Below are 19337 nucleotides of genomic sequence, written 5' to 3' on the forward strand. Positions count from 1 at the left end.
CATTTGGTGCTTAAGACAAATGCTCCATTCAGCTGTGGGTGCTACACAAAATGCCCTTTATCCTTGTTACTACATGATCTTTCAGGCTGGATGATTGATGCCTCCCAACCCACTCCAAAAGAGAGTGTGTGTCCTTACAGCCAAGAGAAAGAAAAGGAAATAGCATCCTGTCCCAGAGCTTTGAAGCAGTAGCCAGGGAAGTCTGAATTGCCCATTTTCGTGCCTGAGAAGGATATGGGCACTAGCCAGGAAGGCTAGAAATTTCTGTCTTGTGTGGGGTTTTTCCACAGACCGCACAATGTAGTGGAGCTCCATGCTGTGAACATGTGGAGTAAAATCTACAGCCATCTTGAACTTACATCTTTGTTTGTTGTCCTTCCCTTCTTGTGGTCGTAGGCCTCTCTGTCTGCAATGGCCAATGGCTCATTGTCAGTTGCCCTTATTATCACAAGCAGATCTGTCTGGATATTGGAAACTTTTCCCATGGAAATTGTCATGGGAAAAATTTCCATTTGAAATCCTTAGGAAATATTTGCTTTCCTACAGGAAAATGTGATAAGTGAAGGAAGTAAGGTGCAGTGCTTAACTCTCACCTTTATCTTTTCTTCCCATATGATGTTTATTTTGACTCTTGCTCTGACCAGTCGATGAGCTGATTGTATACAGATGACTGATTCTGAAATGACTGTTATATCTGTAACCAGTTGCCTCTTGTCCATCAGGACATAATTGATTTAATTTCTTATTACATCCTTTGGTGCTTGCCAAGTCCATCGTCTTCCAACCCTCTTCTTGAAGGTGCTCATGATAAATAGATGTGAGGCTTCTGCGGAGTCAGCCAGCCTTTGACCTCTTACATTTCTCATACCCAATCCATAATGTCTGCTTTATGATTAAGTGATTATTCCACTTTATTAAGCACTGGTGAGGCCACATCTGGAGTACTGCATACAATTCTGGGCCCTCATTACAGAAAGGATGTGGACGCATTGGGGAAACGGGCAGCAAAAATGATAAGGGGGTTGGAGCACTTGACTTACGAGGAGAGGCTGAAGGATTTGGGCTTAATCTACAGAAGAGAAGAGTGAGGGGGGATTTGATAGCAGCCTTCATCTAGCTGAAGAAGGGTTCCAAAGAGGCTGGAGAGAGGCTGTTCTCAGTGGTGACAGATGGCAGAACAAGGAGCAATGGTGTCCAGTTACGGTGGAAGAGGTCTAGGTTGGACAGTAGAAAAACTGTTTCCCTAGTTGGGTGGGGAAACACTGGGATGGGTTCCCTAGGGAGATGGAGGAATCTCCATCCCTAGAGGTTTTTAAGTACTATCTTGACAATATTCTGATGGATCATTTAGTTGGGATTGGTCCTGCTTTTAGCAGGGGGTTGGACTTCATGACCTCTTGAGGTCTCTTCCAATCCTATGATTCCATGATTTGCAAGGAAAGACATGACATGGCTAAGAGGAGTCATTTTAAACTTGTCAGACTGAAACTGGTCCCTTTTGCCATGATCTGCCACTCAATCACTCTTGTCACTTGCATCGGATTATTCTTGAGAAGCTTGTTGCCTCAAGTATCTTTGGCAATCCAACGCTCCACCCAACCCAAAGGAAAACAATTTTTCTCCCTCCTCCTTGTAATACCCGTTTAGGTACTTGAAAACTGCTATCACGTCCCCCTTCTGTCTTCTCTCATAGCTCATGTTTTCTAGGCCTTTAATCACTTTTGTTGCTCTTCTCTGGATGCTGTTCTCTGGCCCCTCTCCAACTTTTTCCAAATCTTTCTTGAAATGTGGTGCTCAGAACTAGATACAGTACTCCAAGTGAGACCTAATCAGTGCAGAGTAGGGTGGAAGAATTATTTCTCCTGTCTTTCTAACAATACTTCTGTTAATGCATCCCAGAATCATATTTGCTTTTGTTGACTCCGATTTAGCTTGCGGTCTACTATGACCCCTAAATCCCTTTTTGCAGTACAGGAAGTCCCAGGGTTACGTACAAGATAGGGACTGTAGGTTTGTTCTTAAGTTGAATCTGTATGTAAGTCGGAACTAGCATCCAGATTCAGCCACTGCTGAAACTGACCGCCAGTTCTGACTTACATACAGATTCAAGTTAAGAACCCCAGGCGTCCCCAAGTCGGCTGCTGCTGAAACTGATCAGCGGCTGATTCCAGGAAGCCTGGGGCAGAGCAACTCTGCCTCGGGCTTCCTGTAGTCAGCCACTGGTCAGTTTCAGCAGCGGCTGACTTGGGGACACCTGGGGGCAGAGCAGCTGGGGTGCTGCTGGGTTGCTCCAGTAGCACCGCTCCTCGGCGCTACTGGACCAACCCGGCAGCACCCCAGCTGCTCTGCCCCAGGCGTCCTGATTCAGCCTCTGCTGAAACTGACCAGCAGCGGCTGAATCAGGACACCTGGGGCAGAGCAGCTAGGATGCTGCCGGGTTGGTCCAGTAGTGCCCAGAGCGGCGCTGCAGGACCAACCGGCAGCGCCCCAGCTGCTCTGTCCCAGGGTCCACAACAAAAGCCTGGTCTGCTGGGGGGGGGGGGCACACTAGCTGCGCGCCCCCCCCCCCCCAGTAGACCAGGGACACGGGGAGCAAAGCCGCAGCGGCAGTGGCTGCGGCTTCGCTCCCGGTGTCCCTGGTCTGCTGGAGACGGTCCCCAGCAGACCAGAGACACCGAGAGCGAAGCGGCAGCAGCGGCGCGGTCCCGCGCCTCTGAGGCTTTGCTAGAGCCAGAGCAAAGCCTCAGAAGCACGGAAACCCGCCGCCGCTGTGGCTTTGCTCCCAGTGTCTCTGGTCTTCTGGAGACGGTCCCCAGCAGACCAGGGACACCGGGAGCGAAGCCGCAGCCACGGTGGGGTCCCGCGCCTCTGAGGTTTTGCTCTGGCTCATGTAAGATCTCCTGTCATACTTTTTATCTTTCCTATGCAGTGGAATAGTTTGCTTTTGGGCCCTTATTAATATCCCTTTAAAAAAACTGCTAATTGGGAATGTGTTACTGCTTCTGAGCTGGAGGAGGCCTTGCCTTCGTACTGCTTTGTGTTGGCTGCAGGGACATATCTTTATTTCCACTTCTACTCAGTCATAGCAAGGCGCATCCTGTTCAGATGAAAGGACCAGGTAACCCTATCTCACATAAGTAGAACCCTACCAATTTCATGGCCATGAAAAATATGTCACGGACTGTAAATACTTCCCTGGGAAATCTGATGTCTCCTTGTTCCTAGGAGTATCCCATCAAAGGGGGCTTCCTAGCTCAGACTGGGCAATGGAGAGACAGGACTTGTCTATCTCCTGCATTAGCTGCTGGGGTAAGGAGAGACCAGACAGATCTACCTCTAGGTGCCCCCTCCTTGCTGCAGGATGATGTCTGGGACTGGGCAGCAGCCTGAGTTTTCTGCAGCTCTGGGTGGAGCAGGGGGTGCAGCACTTTGTCTAGCTGTGCAGAGTGATAACAAGTCTTGTTCCTCCCAAGCTGGCCAGGACTAGCAGTGAGGAGCCCTTAGCTGGACTGCTCCCAGTAGCAGGGGAGATCAGCTCCACTTTTACCTTGTGGAACTTCCTGTGGCTGCAGGAAGCTCTGCAGTTGCTGCCTTCAGAGTCCAACTCTGAAGGGAGCACAGAAGTGAGGGTGACAATCCAACGGCCTCCCTACAACAGGTTTGTGACCCCCCCCCCATCTCCTTTTGGGTTGGAACCCCATGGTTAGAACAACCATGAAACTTCAGGTTTAGACAGCTAAAAATGTGAAGTTTACCAATTTTCAAATTCTATGGCCATGAAACTGTCATAATGGAGCATAAATTTGGTAAGGCCCCACACAAGAATCTGCTTCCATGACTCATCTCTTGTGCATTTTCCCAGTAAGTCACCTTCTCGCTGAGAGAGCCTGGCGTGGCTCTCTTGGAGCTGTGGCACACCAGTCCCAGAATTGTATGTTGGCAGGGAAGTTTTTAGACTCACTTTAAGGTCACAAGGAACCATCATGATCCCCTAGTCTGACCTCGTGCCCATTACAGGCCATAGCACCCACTTTGCCCTCCTTTGATGGAAGATTTAGCATTTCTTTAACATATGTGCATATTTAAAATCTATTTCAGTTGGGGGGAAGGGGCTTTTTAATACATCTCCTACTCCTATGTTCCAGCTAGAGGCAGCTGTGCATGTCTGGCATCAGCAGTCCCCAGAAGAGCAGGGATGGGTTCTTGGATGAGATCTCTTGAATGTATGAAGATGTTTTTCCTTGGATGGCACAGCCCCTTACAGCTACCAGACCAGGGAGCTGACTGGTTTGTTTAGCAAATGTAGTAAGAGGCACTTCCTGTAACACACCTTAAAAGGGAAGCTCTGATGAGAGGTAGCGGTTGAGCTGTGAGTCATGTAAGTGAAATGCTAAAAGCCTGTGGCACTGAAGCAAGAGAAAATCCAAATGCAATTAGGACTCTGCAAAGCTGTCAGAGGCCGAGGCCCAAAAGAATCCTATCTGATCTAGCTAGAGGAAACATGAAGGGAAATAGGAAAGACCCAAACCAAGATGTTCAATAATCGATGCAGGCAGAAGCACAGGGTAACATACAGAGTGGGGTCTAGGAAAGCTATTATAGTTGTTTACACTGTACTCATCACTGTGGTAGATGTGACATTAAGTGAGAAGATGAAAGATGATCTTGAGGCATGTCACAGATAATATGAAAAAACACAAAAAATAACTAATAGTCTTGTAGAAGCTTAGAGACTAACAAAACATGTAGATGGTATTGTGAGCGTTTGTGGGCACAACCTACTTCTTCAGATGAATGGAGTTAAGGGGTCCAGTTTCCAAATAAATATCAGAGAAAGAGAGGGGATGGGTGCGTGAAGAGAAGGAAAATGAAGGGAAAATGGGGGAAAATATTGTCAAAGTGCCCATACTGGTTTACCCCTCCTCAACCTACACATGGAGATGTATGTATTCTGTTCAGACTCATGTTCATTCCCACCTTAAATTCAACGACAGCAACCTTGTTGCAATGTCCTCTTACAATGGCATGAATTCTGCAGGAGGTAAATAAGTTGCATGAGACTAAGACCCTGATAAATCCAGAATTTTTGAACTCCAATGACATTCAACAAATGCAGCTTCTCTGCTGTAAATGAGCTGGTGCAGCTGCTTCTCCATTAACATTTCAGTCATTGCCACATTGCCACAGCACTGCCTTTTAGCTGGATTAATACTGCACCAAGTCTTGATATTGATATTACAGAGGGTGAGAGACAGAAAAGCCATTTGGGCCTGGGACCCTCAGGCGCAGCTCTTCAGTGCCAGTGCGGAGCCATGAAGGGAGATCTTCCCTTGCTCCTGGACAAACGGGCAGGAACTCGGCATGGTTTGAGTCAACTGCAGCTCTGAGGCTGTCGGTATTAAAATCAGATTAGGATGATATTTTATTGGATTGTTGTGGGGGGTTTTTGGCGGGGGTTGGTTTTTTTTTTTTGCAGAAATATTTTCCATTTCTTGACTGACTCTGCTTTTTTGTTGAGCATTCCTGTGTGCTGAATAGATTGTGCACAAATACACAGTGAGCCCCAAAGAACTTATCTTCCAAAAGAGAGATGCCACCATGCACTGGGGAATGAAGGTTTTAATTATTTTTTCTCCATTATTCCTGCACCCTTCTGTGGGGTCTCTGTCCAGCACTGGCGACGGCAGGGCTGGTGAGCATGCAGTGCTGGCAGCTGTGAATGGTAAAGATTTAGGTCCTTTTTTTTATAAAAAGGTTAACATGAGAAAATAATGCAAGCTTTCTGAGCATGTGTGCAGTGGAGGGAGAACAGGGCTGATGATGCCCTCTAGCGTGAGAACCCACCATAGCAGTGTCCACAAGGTGAGTGGGCCAGAGTGCTGCAGGCTCACATATCTGAGCTCCCAAGCCCCATGCAAAGGCTGGAGTAGCAGCATGCAGTGCTGGACAGTGCTTGGGGACAGAGGTTCTAGCGAGGAACAAGCGCTGTCCTTGTGCTCTGACAGCAAGGCTGCAGCCATGCTGAGCCCTCCAGTCATTATTAAACCACTGACAAATGGAATGATGCCAGTGACCTCATGCCACTCAAGAGCTGCAAATTGATACTGGAGATGGCAAAAGCTGAATAGCTCTCAGAGTGGGGCACAAATGATGTGCCAGAGCACTGCAGTCTGGCCAGTCTAGCTTTAAATGTCTCTGGTCCCAAGCCTGTGTCCCTCAGCACTAGGGGCCATTTTGTGTTCTCCATCTCTTGTCCCACCTGACCTGTAGGGCAGGCTCACCCCAGCCTGCTCCTGAGGCATCTTGCTGGACTCACTAATACACCACTCCTTGATTGTCACTGTCTCTGACCAGTGTTAATGCAATACAGATTCTCTATTTGCCAGCTCTTCTGGCAACAAGTCCAAGAGAGGTTAGCCAGAGCTGGGGATATTACCCACCACCAGAGGTGAATGTAAAGTGGTGTGCCCTAGTATGCCGCTCCAATAAGAGCCAGCCAGGACATTCAGCTGCAGGAGGCATGGTATGCTCTCAGCTCCAACGGCTCTTCTGCAGGCTGCCATGTTAAACAGCAGGCAGATGAAAGGGGCCGACTGGGAGTGCATTCCCTCTGACCAGGGCTGCTTCAGCACTGAAGCCCTCCTTAGGTGCCTTTAGGATTGGCAAGGGAAGCTGCCCCCCATTCCAACTAATGCTTCTTGTTGCCTGCTCTTCCTATACCATCACGGTGAGGGAGCAAGAGAAAATCAACCAGCATCTCTCTCCCTCCTTGCTGGTGCAGGGGAGGGTGCAGAGGCATGAGTGACCAATACTATGTCTGATAATACTGACAGTCCTGGGAAGAGGAATAAGAAGCAATGAACGGTGTTGGCAGGAATCGGGGGGCGGGGGGGACAGAGGTCAGCCCCTTCTGCCCTCCATAAAGGGTATCCTTGCCTCCCTGCCCCCTCCCCCCATCTCAGCCCCCTGACATGAGCCCTTCCTTGCATGCCCCACCCCCTCAACACCTGTCCTGAGCACATCCACCCCAACCCCCTGCACTCTACCCCACACTTGAATTTCTTACAGATATTGTATGTTGCACATCCCAATCTCCTGCCCGGGGCAGTGGGTGAGGGGGGAAATACAACAGTACCTGTAAGAGATTTCAGTCACTCTCACCCCTGCCCACTCCTATGTTATCTCTGAAGCACTTAGCTGCAAACAGTGTGGAGCAGTTCACAGGGTTCCCACCAGACACTAGAGAGTCTCTCAAATCCTTCTGATGAAATCGAGGACAATATGAAATCCAGCTGGAGATGACAGGCCCTGCAGTTCATAGGATAATCTTGAACTGTGAGGTATGGGCTGCTCATGCCTTTCGTATGAAACCACTTTACCAGGCCATCTGGCACACCACCTTACATTCACCTCAGCTGGAATACTGTGTCCAGTTCTGGGCGCCACATTTCAAGAAAGATGTGGAGAAATTGGAAAGGGTACAGAGAAGAGCGACAAGAATGATTAAAGGTTTAGAGAACATGACCTATGAAGCCAGGCTTCATGAACTGGGCTTGTTTAGTTTGGAAAAAAGAAGATTAAGGGGGGACATGATAGCGGTTTTCAAATATCTAAAAGGGTGTCACAAGGAGGAAGGAGAAAATTTGTTCCTCTTGGTTTCTGAGGACAGGACAAGGAGTAATGGGCTTAAAGTGCAGCAAGGGAGGTTTAGATTGGACATTAGGAAAAAATTCCTAACTGTCAAGGTGGTCAAATATTGGAATAAATTGCCAAGGGAGGTGGTGGAATCTCCCTCTCTGGAGATATTTAAGAACAGGTTAGATAGACATCTGTCAGGGATAGTGTAGACGGAGCTTGGTCCTGCCTTGAGGGCAGGGGGCTGGACTCGATGACCTCTTGAGGTCCCTTCCAGTCCTATGATTCTATGATCTGACATGGTTTGTCTCTTTTTTCATGACAGTGCCTAGTATAACACATGCTGCCTGTGCTGGCAGCTTCTGTGGAAGAAAATCCCTGGCCTTAACATGCTTGATAACACGAACCCTTCCTAGCTTTTGGGCATTTGCATCAGTATGCTACAAGGGCAGGTGCTAGACAGGCTCTGGATCCATTAACTATCATATGAAGCACCAGTGTCCATGCTACTTATTCCACAGGAGAGAAGTCCTACTCCAAACAGAAAAGCCTTTCATGTATTCAACTGACCTGTTGAGATGCCTCATCTCAGTGAAAATAGCACTCCGCGTTGGCTCACTTGCGGCAGCTTCTTAGAGAACATCAACTTTTTATCTTAACCCGCCTTTGTCCAAAGGTGTAATGTGACTGCCTTGTTCCATTTCTCCTGGGACATGAGTTTTCCAATAGGCCCCACCTATGTCTCATTTCTAGTAACCAATAGAGAAGGCCTGGGCAAAATCCAGCCCGCCAAGCCCAGACTGGCTCTGCAGCCCTGCATGCCTGGCAGAAATGCAGCTGCAGGGCTGCATTTCTGTTTTAAAACTGGAGGGGAGGGGGGAAGGGAGTTTTAGGAGTCACCCTGCCCCCAGCACATTCTCATTGGCCAGTTTCTGGCAGAAACCAGCCAATGGGAGCTGCTAGTTGAACTAACAGGCAGCTAAAAAGAATCACGCCCTCTCTCCTGAACTCTGTTATTCATGATGCACATGGCCCAGCAAGTTGGCTGGCTGGAATGTTTTAAGCTCTGCAGGTAGACAGGATAGTTTGGCAGCTGGCAAGTAAGTCTCTTGGCCATAGCCTGCTTCTGGCACCCCGGCCCTTTCCTGTCCCAACCCTCTGTCCCCCTCTTGCACCCATACCCCCTTTCAGGTCTGGCACCCCAATCTCCTACCCAAGGTCACATCCCAAACCCCTGCACTCCTCCATTCACCTGTCCTAGGTGACAACTGCCTGCCTCATCCCAACTCCCTCCCAAACCCCACTCTCTCTCCTGCACCCCAGTTCCTTACCCCAAGCTCCCTTCTGAACCCAAACTCCATCCCAGACCCCGCATCTCCATTAATATCATGGAAGAGTGCAGCCCTCAACCGCTTTCCAAAATCTTGGTGTGGCCCCCTATCAAATATTATTGCCCACCCCTGCAATAGTCTGAAATACTGCTGCCAGTGACAGCACAATGCAATGGACTGTGCCTTCCTTTCTGCAGGAGATGGTGCCATGTTAGTGCAGTGCCCTGCCAGCCCAGCACCATGGTTCTTTGGATTCAGATTTACCCCCTGCACTGCAATGCAGTGTGCTTCCCAACCACACACTGGGCCAGCTGGCAAAACCAAGCTCATAAGCTTTAGCAAGAAGCGCTCTATGAGCTGGGTCCCATTAGAGACTAGCTCAGGTGCTTCAGTGTCCCAAGAACCCCATGCGGTAAAGGCTTTCTCCTCCACAGAGCACGTACACACCAGGGAGATGTGATAGAGAGCAGTGCTGACTTTAGAGGGTTGTATTTCCTGCTCCTTGTTCTGTGGTGACTACCTAGAAGAGGATGTGATGTAGAAAACACAGTCCATATTGGTGAGCAGTAGAATTCTTGCTGGACTTCGTAGCATTCGATACAGGAGATGTGATGGGGGAAGTCCTTTCATGCTAGCCTTTATGGAGCTTCCTTAGGAGATGTAAGAAGGTGGGTGGCTGGCTTTTAGGGGACATGACAGCCCTGCTGAGGAGCTGCAGAGGTGAAGGGGACTGTCCACTGGGGCAGGGGACTGAGAGTGGATGACAGCTCCTCCCTACCAGGAGAAGTGAGGTCTGTTCTGAGACAGGCTGGGTCTGGTTTCTCCACAGGACTCTATGTGCTGGTGGGAGCAGGGGCACTGATGATGACAGTTGGATTTTTTGGGTGCTGTGGAGCAGCGCAGGAATCTCAGTGCCTTCTTGGAGTGGTAAGTAACAGACTTGATGGAGCATCCCTTTTTGAAGGTTATTCTAGTAGAACTCTCCTTCAAGGGTTCACCACTGTTTCACTGGAACAGCTCTTGGGTCACAGACAGTAACTTCATTTTACTTCTCATAACGAGCAGCCTCTTTATTAACCCAGAATCTCCAGCAGGTTCCATGTGTGAAATTATCCTTTTGTGAGCTTGACTCTTGCTGCTGCCTCCTCTGCTGCTTTCTCCATCTGGAGCAACCTCCTTGTGTCTATTTCCACCTCATCTGACTTTGATCTAATTGACTATCTACTCGGAAAACACCTCTCCTTCTCCTTTGCCTCCTAACCCCTTTTCCCCTCAGCTATCCTATGTTTTTGGGCCTTGTGGAGGGATTTGGGAAGCAGTGTTTGTATAAAGGGGCTTATGTAAAATAAACTAGTACAGACTTGGTTTCTCCTCTGCAGTTTTTTGCCTGCTTGCTGGTGATATTTGCTGCTGAAGTCACCGCTGGAGTGTTTGCATTTATTGGCAAAAAAGTGGTAAGTAGCAAGGTGATTCTGATGTTATGGGCTGGTTTGGGATCCCTGCTGCTGACAAAGCTGGAGAGGGCAAGTAAAGGCCACATTTGAAGGAAGGATTCCATAGAAAAAAGAGAATTTTGTGACCCTCTAGACTTGGAGAGCTCATGGTGCTGTGAACCTGAGAAGCACAGCTTCAAAATGGGACAGTCTCCACTCCCACATGTGAACAGAAAATCCAAAGGGGTAAATGATCCCTGCACATGAGAGTAACATCAAGTTCAGAACTTCTTGGAGAGCTGCAGAGGAATGGGTGACATGCTGGGGAGTTGTACCTAATCAAAGCAATGAATGTCTCTTGTTAGTGACCTTCTCCTGGCTTCTGAGTTCCTGGCAGAAATATAGTAAACACCCACTGGACATTCTGCACAAGTTCCCATTAGTCCCCGAGAGCCTGCTTCTCCCAGGGTATGTCTACACTACAAAGTTAGTTCGAACTAACGGACGTTAGTTCGAACTAACTTTGATAGGCGCTACACTAGCGCTCCGTTAGTTCGAATTTAATTCGCTTAGTTCGAACTAGGTAAACCTCATTCCACAAGGATTAAGCCTAGTTCGAACTTACTAGTTCGAATTAAGGGCTGTGTAGCCCCTTAATTCGAACTAGTGGGAGGCTAGCCCTCCCCAGGTTTCCCTGGTGGCCACTCTGGCCAACACCAGGGAAACTTGTCTGCCCCCCTCCCGGCCCCGGACCCTTTAAAGGGGCACGGGCTGGCTACAGTGCCCGTGCCAGGTGCAAGCCTGCCAGCACCCAGCCAGCAGACCCTGCACCTGGCACGGATCGAGCCACCCACCCGATACCCCCCAGCCCTCCCCCTCTTCCCGGGACCAGGCTGGTGGCTCCCGGGAGCTTGCCCGGGACCGCAAGAGGCGGGCACCCGCCTGGGCTAGTGTGGACATCGTGGACCTTGTCCACGATCTCCGCACTAGGCACAGGAAAGTGGCCGGCTTGGGCAGGAGAGCTGCCAGCCCGGCCACCCAGGAGCAGGTGTGCATGAAAATCAAGGGGGTCCACTGAGACCCCCGACCCTGAGCCCTGGGCTTACAATGGCCATCCTGGGTCAGACCAAAGGTCCATCTAGCCCAGTAGCCTGTCTGCCGACAGCGGCCAACCCTAGGGACCCTGGAGGGGATGGACCGAAGACAGTGACCAAGCCATTTGTCTCGTGCCATCCCTCTCCAGCCTTCCACAAACCTTGGGCAGGGACACCACTCCTACCCCCTGGCTAATACCACTCCATGGACCCAACCTCCATGACTTGATCTCACTTCCCTTTAAACTCTGTTCTAGTTCTAGCCTTCGCAGCCTCCTGTAGCAAGGAGTTCCACAGGTTGACTCTTTGCTTTGTGAAGAACAACTTTCTGTTACTAGTTTGAAGCCTGCTACCCATTCCTTTCCTTTGGTGTCCTCTAGTCCTTCTTTATGGGAACTAATGAAGAACTTTTCTGTATGCACCCTCTCCACCCAACTCCTGCTTTTAGAGACCTCTATCCTGTCCCCCCTCCGTCTCCTCTTTTCTAAGCTGAAAAGTCCCGGTCTCTTTAGCCTCTCTTCATATGGGACCTGTTCCCAACCCCTGATCATTTTAGTTGCCCTCCCCTCTCCCAGCCTCTCTCTTCCCCTCTCCCACCTCCTTTTCCCAGTCTCCCCCAGTTTTGTTCAATAAAGACAGATTCCATTTTTGAACACAATTGTCCTTTATTTTGTACATCAAGAAAAGGGGCTAGGGAAGGGTAAGTGGAAGGAGGTGAGGGAGGAATGGGGCACGAGCCCCCGATGGGGAGGACTGGGCTGGCTCTGCGGGCTTTTGGGGTGGAACCTCTCCTGCAGCCCCCCCGATTGTCCCCTCTCCCCAGATGGCAGCCTGCGGCAAGTGTAGCTGGGCTGATGGCCGAGTGCTGTGATGTGCCCAGTGTGGGTACTCCGGGCACTCCAAGCCAGGACTGCTTTGCAAGCGGGGCACTCCTGAGAACTGTCTGTCCGGGGTGGGGTTCGGGACCCTTTAAGCAAAGCCCTCGGCTAGCCTGAGACAGCATCTCCACGCTCTAAGTCCTCCTCTGATGTCCTGCCGGCACTGCTTCCGGCCATCCTTAAGCCTGGTTCAGGGTTCACTTAATGTGGACGTGCTAGTTCGAATTAGCAAAACGCTAATTCGAACTAGTTTTTAGTCTAGATCCGTTAGTTCGAATTAGCTTAGTTCGAATTAACTAATTCGAACTAAGTTAGTTTGAATTAACGTTGTAGTGTAGACATACCCTTACTGTTTCGATCCACCAGATCACCAAGGAGAAAACAATTTGGAGGAATTATTCCTGACTCTGCATGGAAGAGGCAGACTAGGGAACCCTATTGAATTTGGAGTAGGACTTGATAGGCCTCTGACATCTCCAGTTGAGTCTCTCCCTGGACTTATCTGATTTCTGCAGGCAGTTCAGGAGGTCCAGAAAATCTATCATGAAGCCTATGATGACTATGTGGACACGGGGAAGAGCAACAAAACTCTCATTCAGTTGCACGCAGCTGTGAGTAACCTGCATGAGCTTAGTCCTCTCAAGTTGAATACCAGGGTCTGCAGAAGGGTGATTGCTGCCCACTCTGGGCCATGAGGGAATAAAACTAAAGGGTCCGTTTAAAGGTGACCTGGTGGCTCAAATGTATACTGCTTGCTTGAAGTCCCAGAAGTCCTGGGCTCAAATCTCAGGTAAGTACTAATCCTGGAACTGAGAACTGCTAGACCTTTCATTTTGGAGGGATGTGATGGCACGTTGGGGGTCCCCCGTCTCCTGCACCCCGAAATGGCACAAACAGACTCCACCAGCTTAGTGCTGCAGCGCCCCACGATTCCCAGGAACCGCTTCGCTCTGCCATGGCCAGCTCATGCTGTTGCTGCCTCTCTCGGTCCTGGCGGTCCCTCATTTCAGATGCACCAGGGCTACAGGCAGCAGCCAGAGAGTTAGCAGGTTACCCCCACTACATCACAAGGGAAATTCTGTGGGCTGTTTTACAGGAGGTCAGTCTGAATGACCATAATGATCCCTTCTAGCTTTAAAATCGATAAATAAGCAAATATAAATATGAAAAATCAAATCGTGTTGGGGATTTCTGAGTCAAACTGTGTTTAAAGGCACCAGTTCTCAAAGGGCTTTTCTACATGAGGCGTTATTTGGATCAGCTATTCCTGATTAGCTGTTGCTGTCATGTGTGGACAAGCCTTAGTTTGTGAGATTGTGAGTGTCACTGTAGCTGAACACTAGCTGTACAGACATTAAGTAAATGTAAACCCTTCATGGTAGGAACCCAGTTTACCTCTGTGTCTGCATGGTGCGTAAGCGCAATGGAACATGGATCCTGCCCAGAGCCTCCCGGCCTTACTGGGATGTAAACAATTAAAGGTAGCTCCTGTCATCATTCCCATTGTACAGCCAGGGACCTGACGCATAGAATGAGACTTGTCCCAGGGCACACAGGCTGTTAGCAATCAAGCTAAGATTAGAACCCAGAGTCCTATCTATGCTCAAGTCTGTGTTCACTTCAAACCCTTCCCTTTGTCACTGCTTCTATCATTCCCACATTGTTCGTAATTTAACATTTCACAACCTCGGAACATTCCATGGCTGTTAATTATGACCCAAGGAGCAATTTCAAGCATTTTTTCAGATGTGCAAACTGGAAAAACAAACCCGCTGAAAGATTCTATTGAGTTATCCCTGGCCACAAACTCAATAGCATATTCTGTCTGCAACAGAGATTAGCATACCATGCTGCAGCTTCAGCACAGTGCCCACATTGCTACACATGCTGCTGGATCTGCTCTGTTTTCCTGAGTAAAGGGATTTAAGAATTGCTGGGATTTGAATTGCCTTGATCAGTCAGGTCTGTATCAGACCATCTGAACTGGGCCACAAAGTCCCATCCGGCCCAGGAGCATTTTTTATCTAAGTGTTTCTAGAGGTTACTATTCACAAGTAAGTCCATTGTGAATTCAGACATTTGAAAGTGAAGAACTTGGGCAACGTTCAGTGTACAAAAAAATCTATTACAGACAATAGCGTTACCGCAAGGGAGTGAATTTGTGTCTGTCTCTAGTCCAGGGCTACTAAACTTTGGAAGCCCCCAGAGGCCACAGTGATACTCACAGCACATGCCTAGGGCTGCAACTTAAGTGTGGTTGCTTATATATGCAAATAGCTTTTCACACTGATAGAATCATAGAATAATAGGACTGGAAGGGACCTCGAGAGGTCATCGAGTCCAGCCCCCCGCCCTCAAGGCAGATGAATACAAAGATGAATACAAAGATTAAGCCTTAAGCTGTGGCGCCGGACCCAAACATGGCCCGTGCAAGCCAGTCTGCATCTCTCAGGCTCTGCCCACAAGGCTAAGCAGCCAGCACTTCCCACAATGCCCCAGCGCTTCTGGCACCTCTTCCCTGGGGGCTAGAAATGCCAGCACGTCTGTTTCAGCCAGCCCGTCCGCTTGCGTCTTTCAGTGCTCACCCCGCCTGGGAGAGGCCCCGCTGTTGTACAGCATGTTCCTCGTGGAGGTCCTGTTCAAAGGATCCCACCCGCGGGCCCCGTGTTGAGCCACGCGTAAACCCAAACCACCCCGAGGGCCACAAACAAATGGGCTGTGGGCCGCATGTTGAGTAGCCCTGCACTGGTCTTTCCTCTCAGTTACTGACCCACTTGCTGCCACTGAATGCAGAGTCTCAATAGGAAACTAGCCTGTAGTTTCTCCCTTTTTTGACTTTCTCTCTCTCTTAATTGCATAGCTTCAATGCTGTGGTAAAGAAAGCGAGGTTCCGGTGAAGTCCACCTGCCCAGAGGGCATCCAGCTGCCCAAGGTAAGTATAATCTGTGCTGTGTGTTTAATGACCTTTTCCTGCCAATATGTCAGCTGGAAACAGAAATGTGTCTGACACAAGAAGCAAAAATACCATTAATGATCCACTGATGGAGGACAGGCAGATTTATAGCCCAGAGGAGCAAGCTGAGGAGACACGACTATATGCACACTCAGAGGAGCTGTTTTGGACTAGAGCCATTCGGATTCATGATTCCAAAATCTTTTCTTCATCTCAGACTTACCAAAGATGGAAATTGGAGAAATGTGGCAAATAGAACCGTATTTCAGAACAGACAGTGCAGCAATCTGCCCTGAATTGGCCCCAGTGCCCTCTCAGCCATAGGCAGCTCTGTGCAGGTGAACAGCATGAAGGCAGAAGGGGTGAAAGATGAGAAATGTGAACATGCCCTGCCCTTATTGTCTGCAGCCTCCCTCCCACTTCCTAGCTGTGGTAGGAATGTCACAGTCTGAAGAGCGTGGCACGTAGCAGTTGATGTCTAGGAGTCAGAATGAAAGGCCTGATGAAGGTTGAATTATGGCACGTGCCTGCCTTCAGCATGCTCTGAGGAGCCTTGCTAGGAACAAGGTCCTTTCAAATGAGGGAAACGCTCTCATTTCTGGGTTTTGTGACACCTCGTTGTCCTGAAAGGCCCTGTTGCCCTGATATAATACATACATCTGGACATAGAGCTGGCCTGAACTTCTGGGGAAGTTATTAATGAAAAAAGCTATTCATGCACTCATGTGCGAGCACCAGTGAGATGGCACTGGAGGAAGCAAAGGAGTTTGGTGAGGAGATGATTCCTGGCAGTTTGAACACTATTGATTCCTCAGATGAGGGGAGAAGAGCAAGAAATGTCCCGGAGGTCACAAGGCACAGAGAGAGGTGCGTTAGCAGTGGGCCACTTAGTTAGCCTTTCTTCCTGCCGGGGTTGAAGGAAATTATGTAGAAATATTTATGTGGGAACTAAGTGGAACTTTCATTCTGTTTTTAATAGAACTGCCTGAATGAAATCCAGAATGTAATTAATTCTAATCTGCGTTTAGTTGGAATTGTTGGGATTGGAATTGCTGGTATCACAGTGAGTAAACACATCATATCATAGTCTGTCTTTTCTGTACCCAGCCCTGAATCCATACGTCCTGGCAGAGCAGCTCCCAGAACTGCTGGGGAGACTTCTGTAGGATACCAACTGTTCCTGACACTTTCAATAGTCTTTTCTCTGGGAATCACTCTATTCTCCCCATACATTTTGGAGTAGAGATGTAAAATCCTGTTTAGTTGGTTAACACGTTAAATGTGCTGGACTGGAGCGGACCATCTAGGCTGGGAGTTGGCAGCCCTGCATTGGGAGTCAGGGGGGCAGAAGCAGCAGTGGGTGGGGGGAGGGCTAGGAGCCAACAGCTTCATGGGCCAAGAGTAGCCCTTCCAGAAAGCTGCCCTGGGTAACAGTTAGCTATTACCCAGTAAGCATCATTTGTTAAGGGTGATGCTTACTATACTCATTCCCATCCCTATTTTGGAGAGACACAGTTTGATCAGTTTATCTTGCATTCCCATAGCGTGGATAAGGACTACCTGGGAAGAATTCCATTTTGTTATTGTAAAGAAATATAAATGATTCACTTTGGCAGGAGAGGTCTGAGTATACTAAAAAGCAACCCGCTATCCTGAGATTTCTCCCATTCTGACCTGTTGGGGGCACTGGTAGTGTTTGTCCCTACATACTTGGGTCCAAGCTGTGTGCCCGTAATGGATCTGAACATGATCTGTTCCTGTAACCATGGCTTCCTGGGGAAAGGCTGGGTGGACCACTCAGCTCAGCCTGAAGGAAGGTGTGCAATTGAACCAGTTGCTTGTAAAGAACAGGTCATGCATCCAAACAGTTTGGTGAAGGAAACCTTGTGCTATTGTGACAGGTGTTTTTTGGATTACCTGGAAGCTAGAAACCAGCACATCCTTGCTCTTGTGCCCATTGCTTTAACAGAACTGAATTTAAGCTAGCCAGATAGTTTCAGGATATATCCTTCTTCTGTTGGCAGATTAAACAGCAGCATGTTATCAGTGACTAATTCATCTAATCGTATCCCTAAAGCATCTCGCTTCTTTTAAACTCCATCTTCTCCCACAAAGGGTGCTTTGCATGCCCAAAAATCTGAGTTCGTAACTGAGCTATGTGGCCACTAGATGTCACACTCATGCATAAATCCAGCGGAAAGGCACATCAAACTGAGGCTAAGTCTACACTTGAAGAGCTTTTTTGCTGATGGTTTTGTGGGTGATAGAAAAGTGCTGGTCTGTGTTCATGTTTTCCACAGGCATCAGAACACGTTTATATATGCAGTACTTGCATCACTGATGAGAGAGGCACACTGTGATAGCTACAGAGGTGAAAGCAACTTAAATTTCTTACAGGTATTGTCATATCTGTGGGAGGGGTTGTGATATGACAGTACCTGTAAAATGTAAATGTGGGGTGGAGTGTGGCGGGGCTCAAGGCAGGGACTTGGGGATAAGGGGAAGTAGGAATCAGGGCAGGGGACTGAAGGTGTAGGAGGTGGGGTTGGAGGTGTGGGGGGCTCAGGGCAGGGACTAGGGTTGTCAGCTGCAGGAGTCAGGGCTAAGCATGTGAAGAGGTTCAGGACTCAGAACAGGGGGTTGGTGTGTAGGGATTAATTAGTTTAAACCAGTTAACCAATTAAATGGGAGGTGGACCCTGGGGGAGAGGAACTGGTAAGCATCACTCATTAAGGTGATGCTTACCTGTTAACCATTTCACATCCCTAGTAGGATGGGCAGGGGAGGGGCTCAACCTTCCATCCCATGATTTGTTCTGGGAGTTTGCTTGCTCTTCCCATTCCTGTCCCTGTCAGGGAGTGAGAGCAAAGGGCACAGCTCATCTGCCCCTGCCCTCCCCAGCCAGAGTGAAAGGAGTGCAACAAACTGCCCTTTCCCCTTGTTCCCTGACAGCGAGGGGAAGGGGAACAACAAGTATCATCCCCATACAAATCTTGGGAATGGGGGAGTGCAGCTTCAGCTTCCCTGTCCTCCCTCAATTGCTTGGGGGGTAGGCTTGGGGCTGGGACAGCCATTGACCAGGATGATGCCCCCCTGGGCCAGCCCCTTTCATCTGCTAAGCAGCCAGAGGAAGAGCCCAGGAGCAGGTCGGGGTGGGAGCTGCCATCTCCTGCAGCTGAATGCCTCAGCCAGCTGGTTCTTTCTTGCTGGAGCAGTGCACCAGTTCACTTGAATCTCTGGCAAGCCCACTATGCACTGCTTTGGGACACAAGCAAATCATTATTGTGGAAGGGGAGAGAGACAGACAGACAGACCAGAAGCAACCTGTCCTGAGGCAGGGGAAGGAGACCCTAACCCTGCCTCCCTCCCTGACTCTGCACAGCACATTTTGTCTGCCAGCCTCAGTTTGCATTGTGGGAGGCAGCAGGAGCATTCTACACTGATGATTTGTTTTGTGTCCCGGACCAGTGACAGCACCAGCTATCAGAATGGTGCTGAAGAGGAGCAGGGCATATCTGCAGGCAGGACTGCTGAGTTTCAAAGAGCAGCTACTCATGCTCTGCATTGTGGGACAGTTCTGGAGAGCAAAAAGACTCTTGTGCAGATAGTATTATTTTTGTGCTGAAATTCAGCAGTTTCTGTGCAAAATTTGGATTTCCGGTGAGGACACTAGCATTGGTTTTGAGCTAAAACTGGCAAGTGTTAACATAGCCTGACAGACCTGGAAATGAAAGCATTTTCCAGCCTGCATCTGCTGCAGTCCTCTTATTCTGAAAAGACAGGATGAAAATAAATTTCTGAGGAATTGCATTCCTACCTGATCTTGGGAAGAGGAAGTTAATGGAGTTACCTGGAGTCTCCAAAGCTCCCTGAGTTCGCATGTGGAGGGAGGGTTCATATATTTCAAACTAAAGAGCATAGTAATATGGTTACTCTACCTGACTGAGGATGGAGAGCGGGAGTTAAACATTCTCAGAAACATTACCCACAGGCAACCTGAAAGGTGACTCTTC

At 49.0% G+C, this 19337-nt stretch overlaps 2 protein-coding genes across 2 annotated transcripts in view; one reads left to right on the plus strand and one right to left on the minus strand.

Annotated features, from left to right (window-relative positions):
• Positions 1 to 19337, plus strand: part of TSPAN2 (tetraspanin 2) — a 41673-nt gene that overhangs the window by 20140 nt on the left and 2196 nt on the right. The window contains exons 3-7 of the mRNA XM_006118815.5: positions 9796 to 9893; positions 10346 to 10420; positions 12887 to 12982; positions 15232 to 15303; positions 16304 to 16387. Of these exons, the coding sequence (XP_006118877.1) occupies positions 9796 to 9893; positions 10346 to 10420; positions 12887 to 12982; positions 15232 to 15303; positions 16304 to 16387 (425 nt within the window). The remainder of the gene's footprint in view (positions 1 to 9795; positions 9894 to 10345; positions 10421 to 12886; positions 12983 to 15231; positions 15304 to 16303; positions 16388 to 19337) is intronic.
• The window catches only part of LOC142820909 (uncharacterized), a 40580-nt gene that overhangs the window by 8266 nt on the left and 12977 nt on the right, over positions 1 to 19337 (minus strand). The window lies entirely within an intron of this gene.

This window comes from Pelodiscus sinensis, chromosome 27 (genome assembly GCF_052426305.1).
Source record: "Pelodiscus sinensis isolate ZL-2025 chromosome 27, ASM5242630v1, whole genome shotgun sequence".
NCBI lineage: Eukaryota > Metazoa > Chordata > Testudines > Trionychidae > Pelodiscus > Pelodiscus sinensis.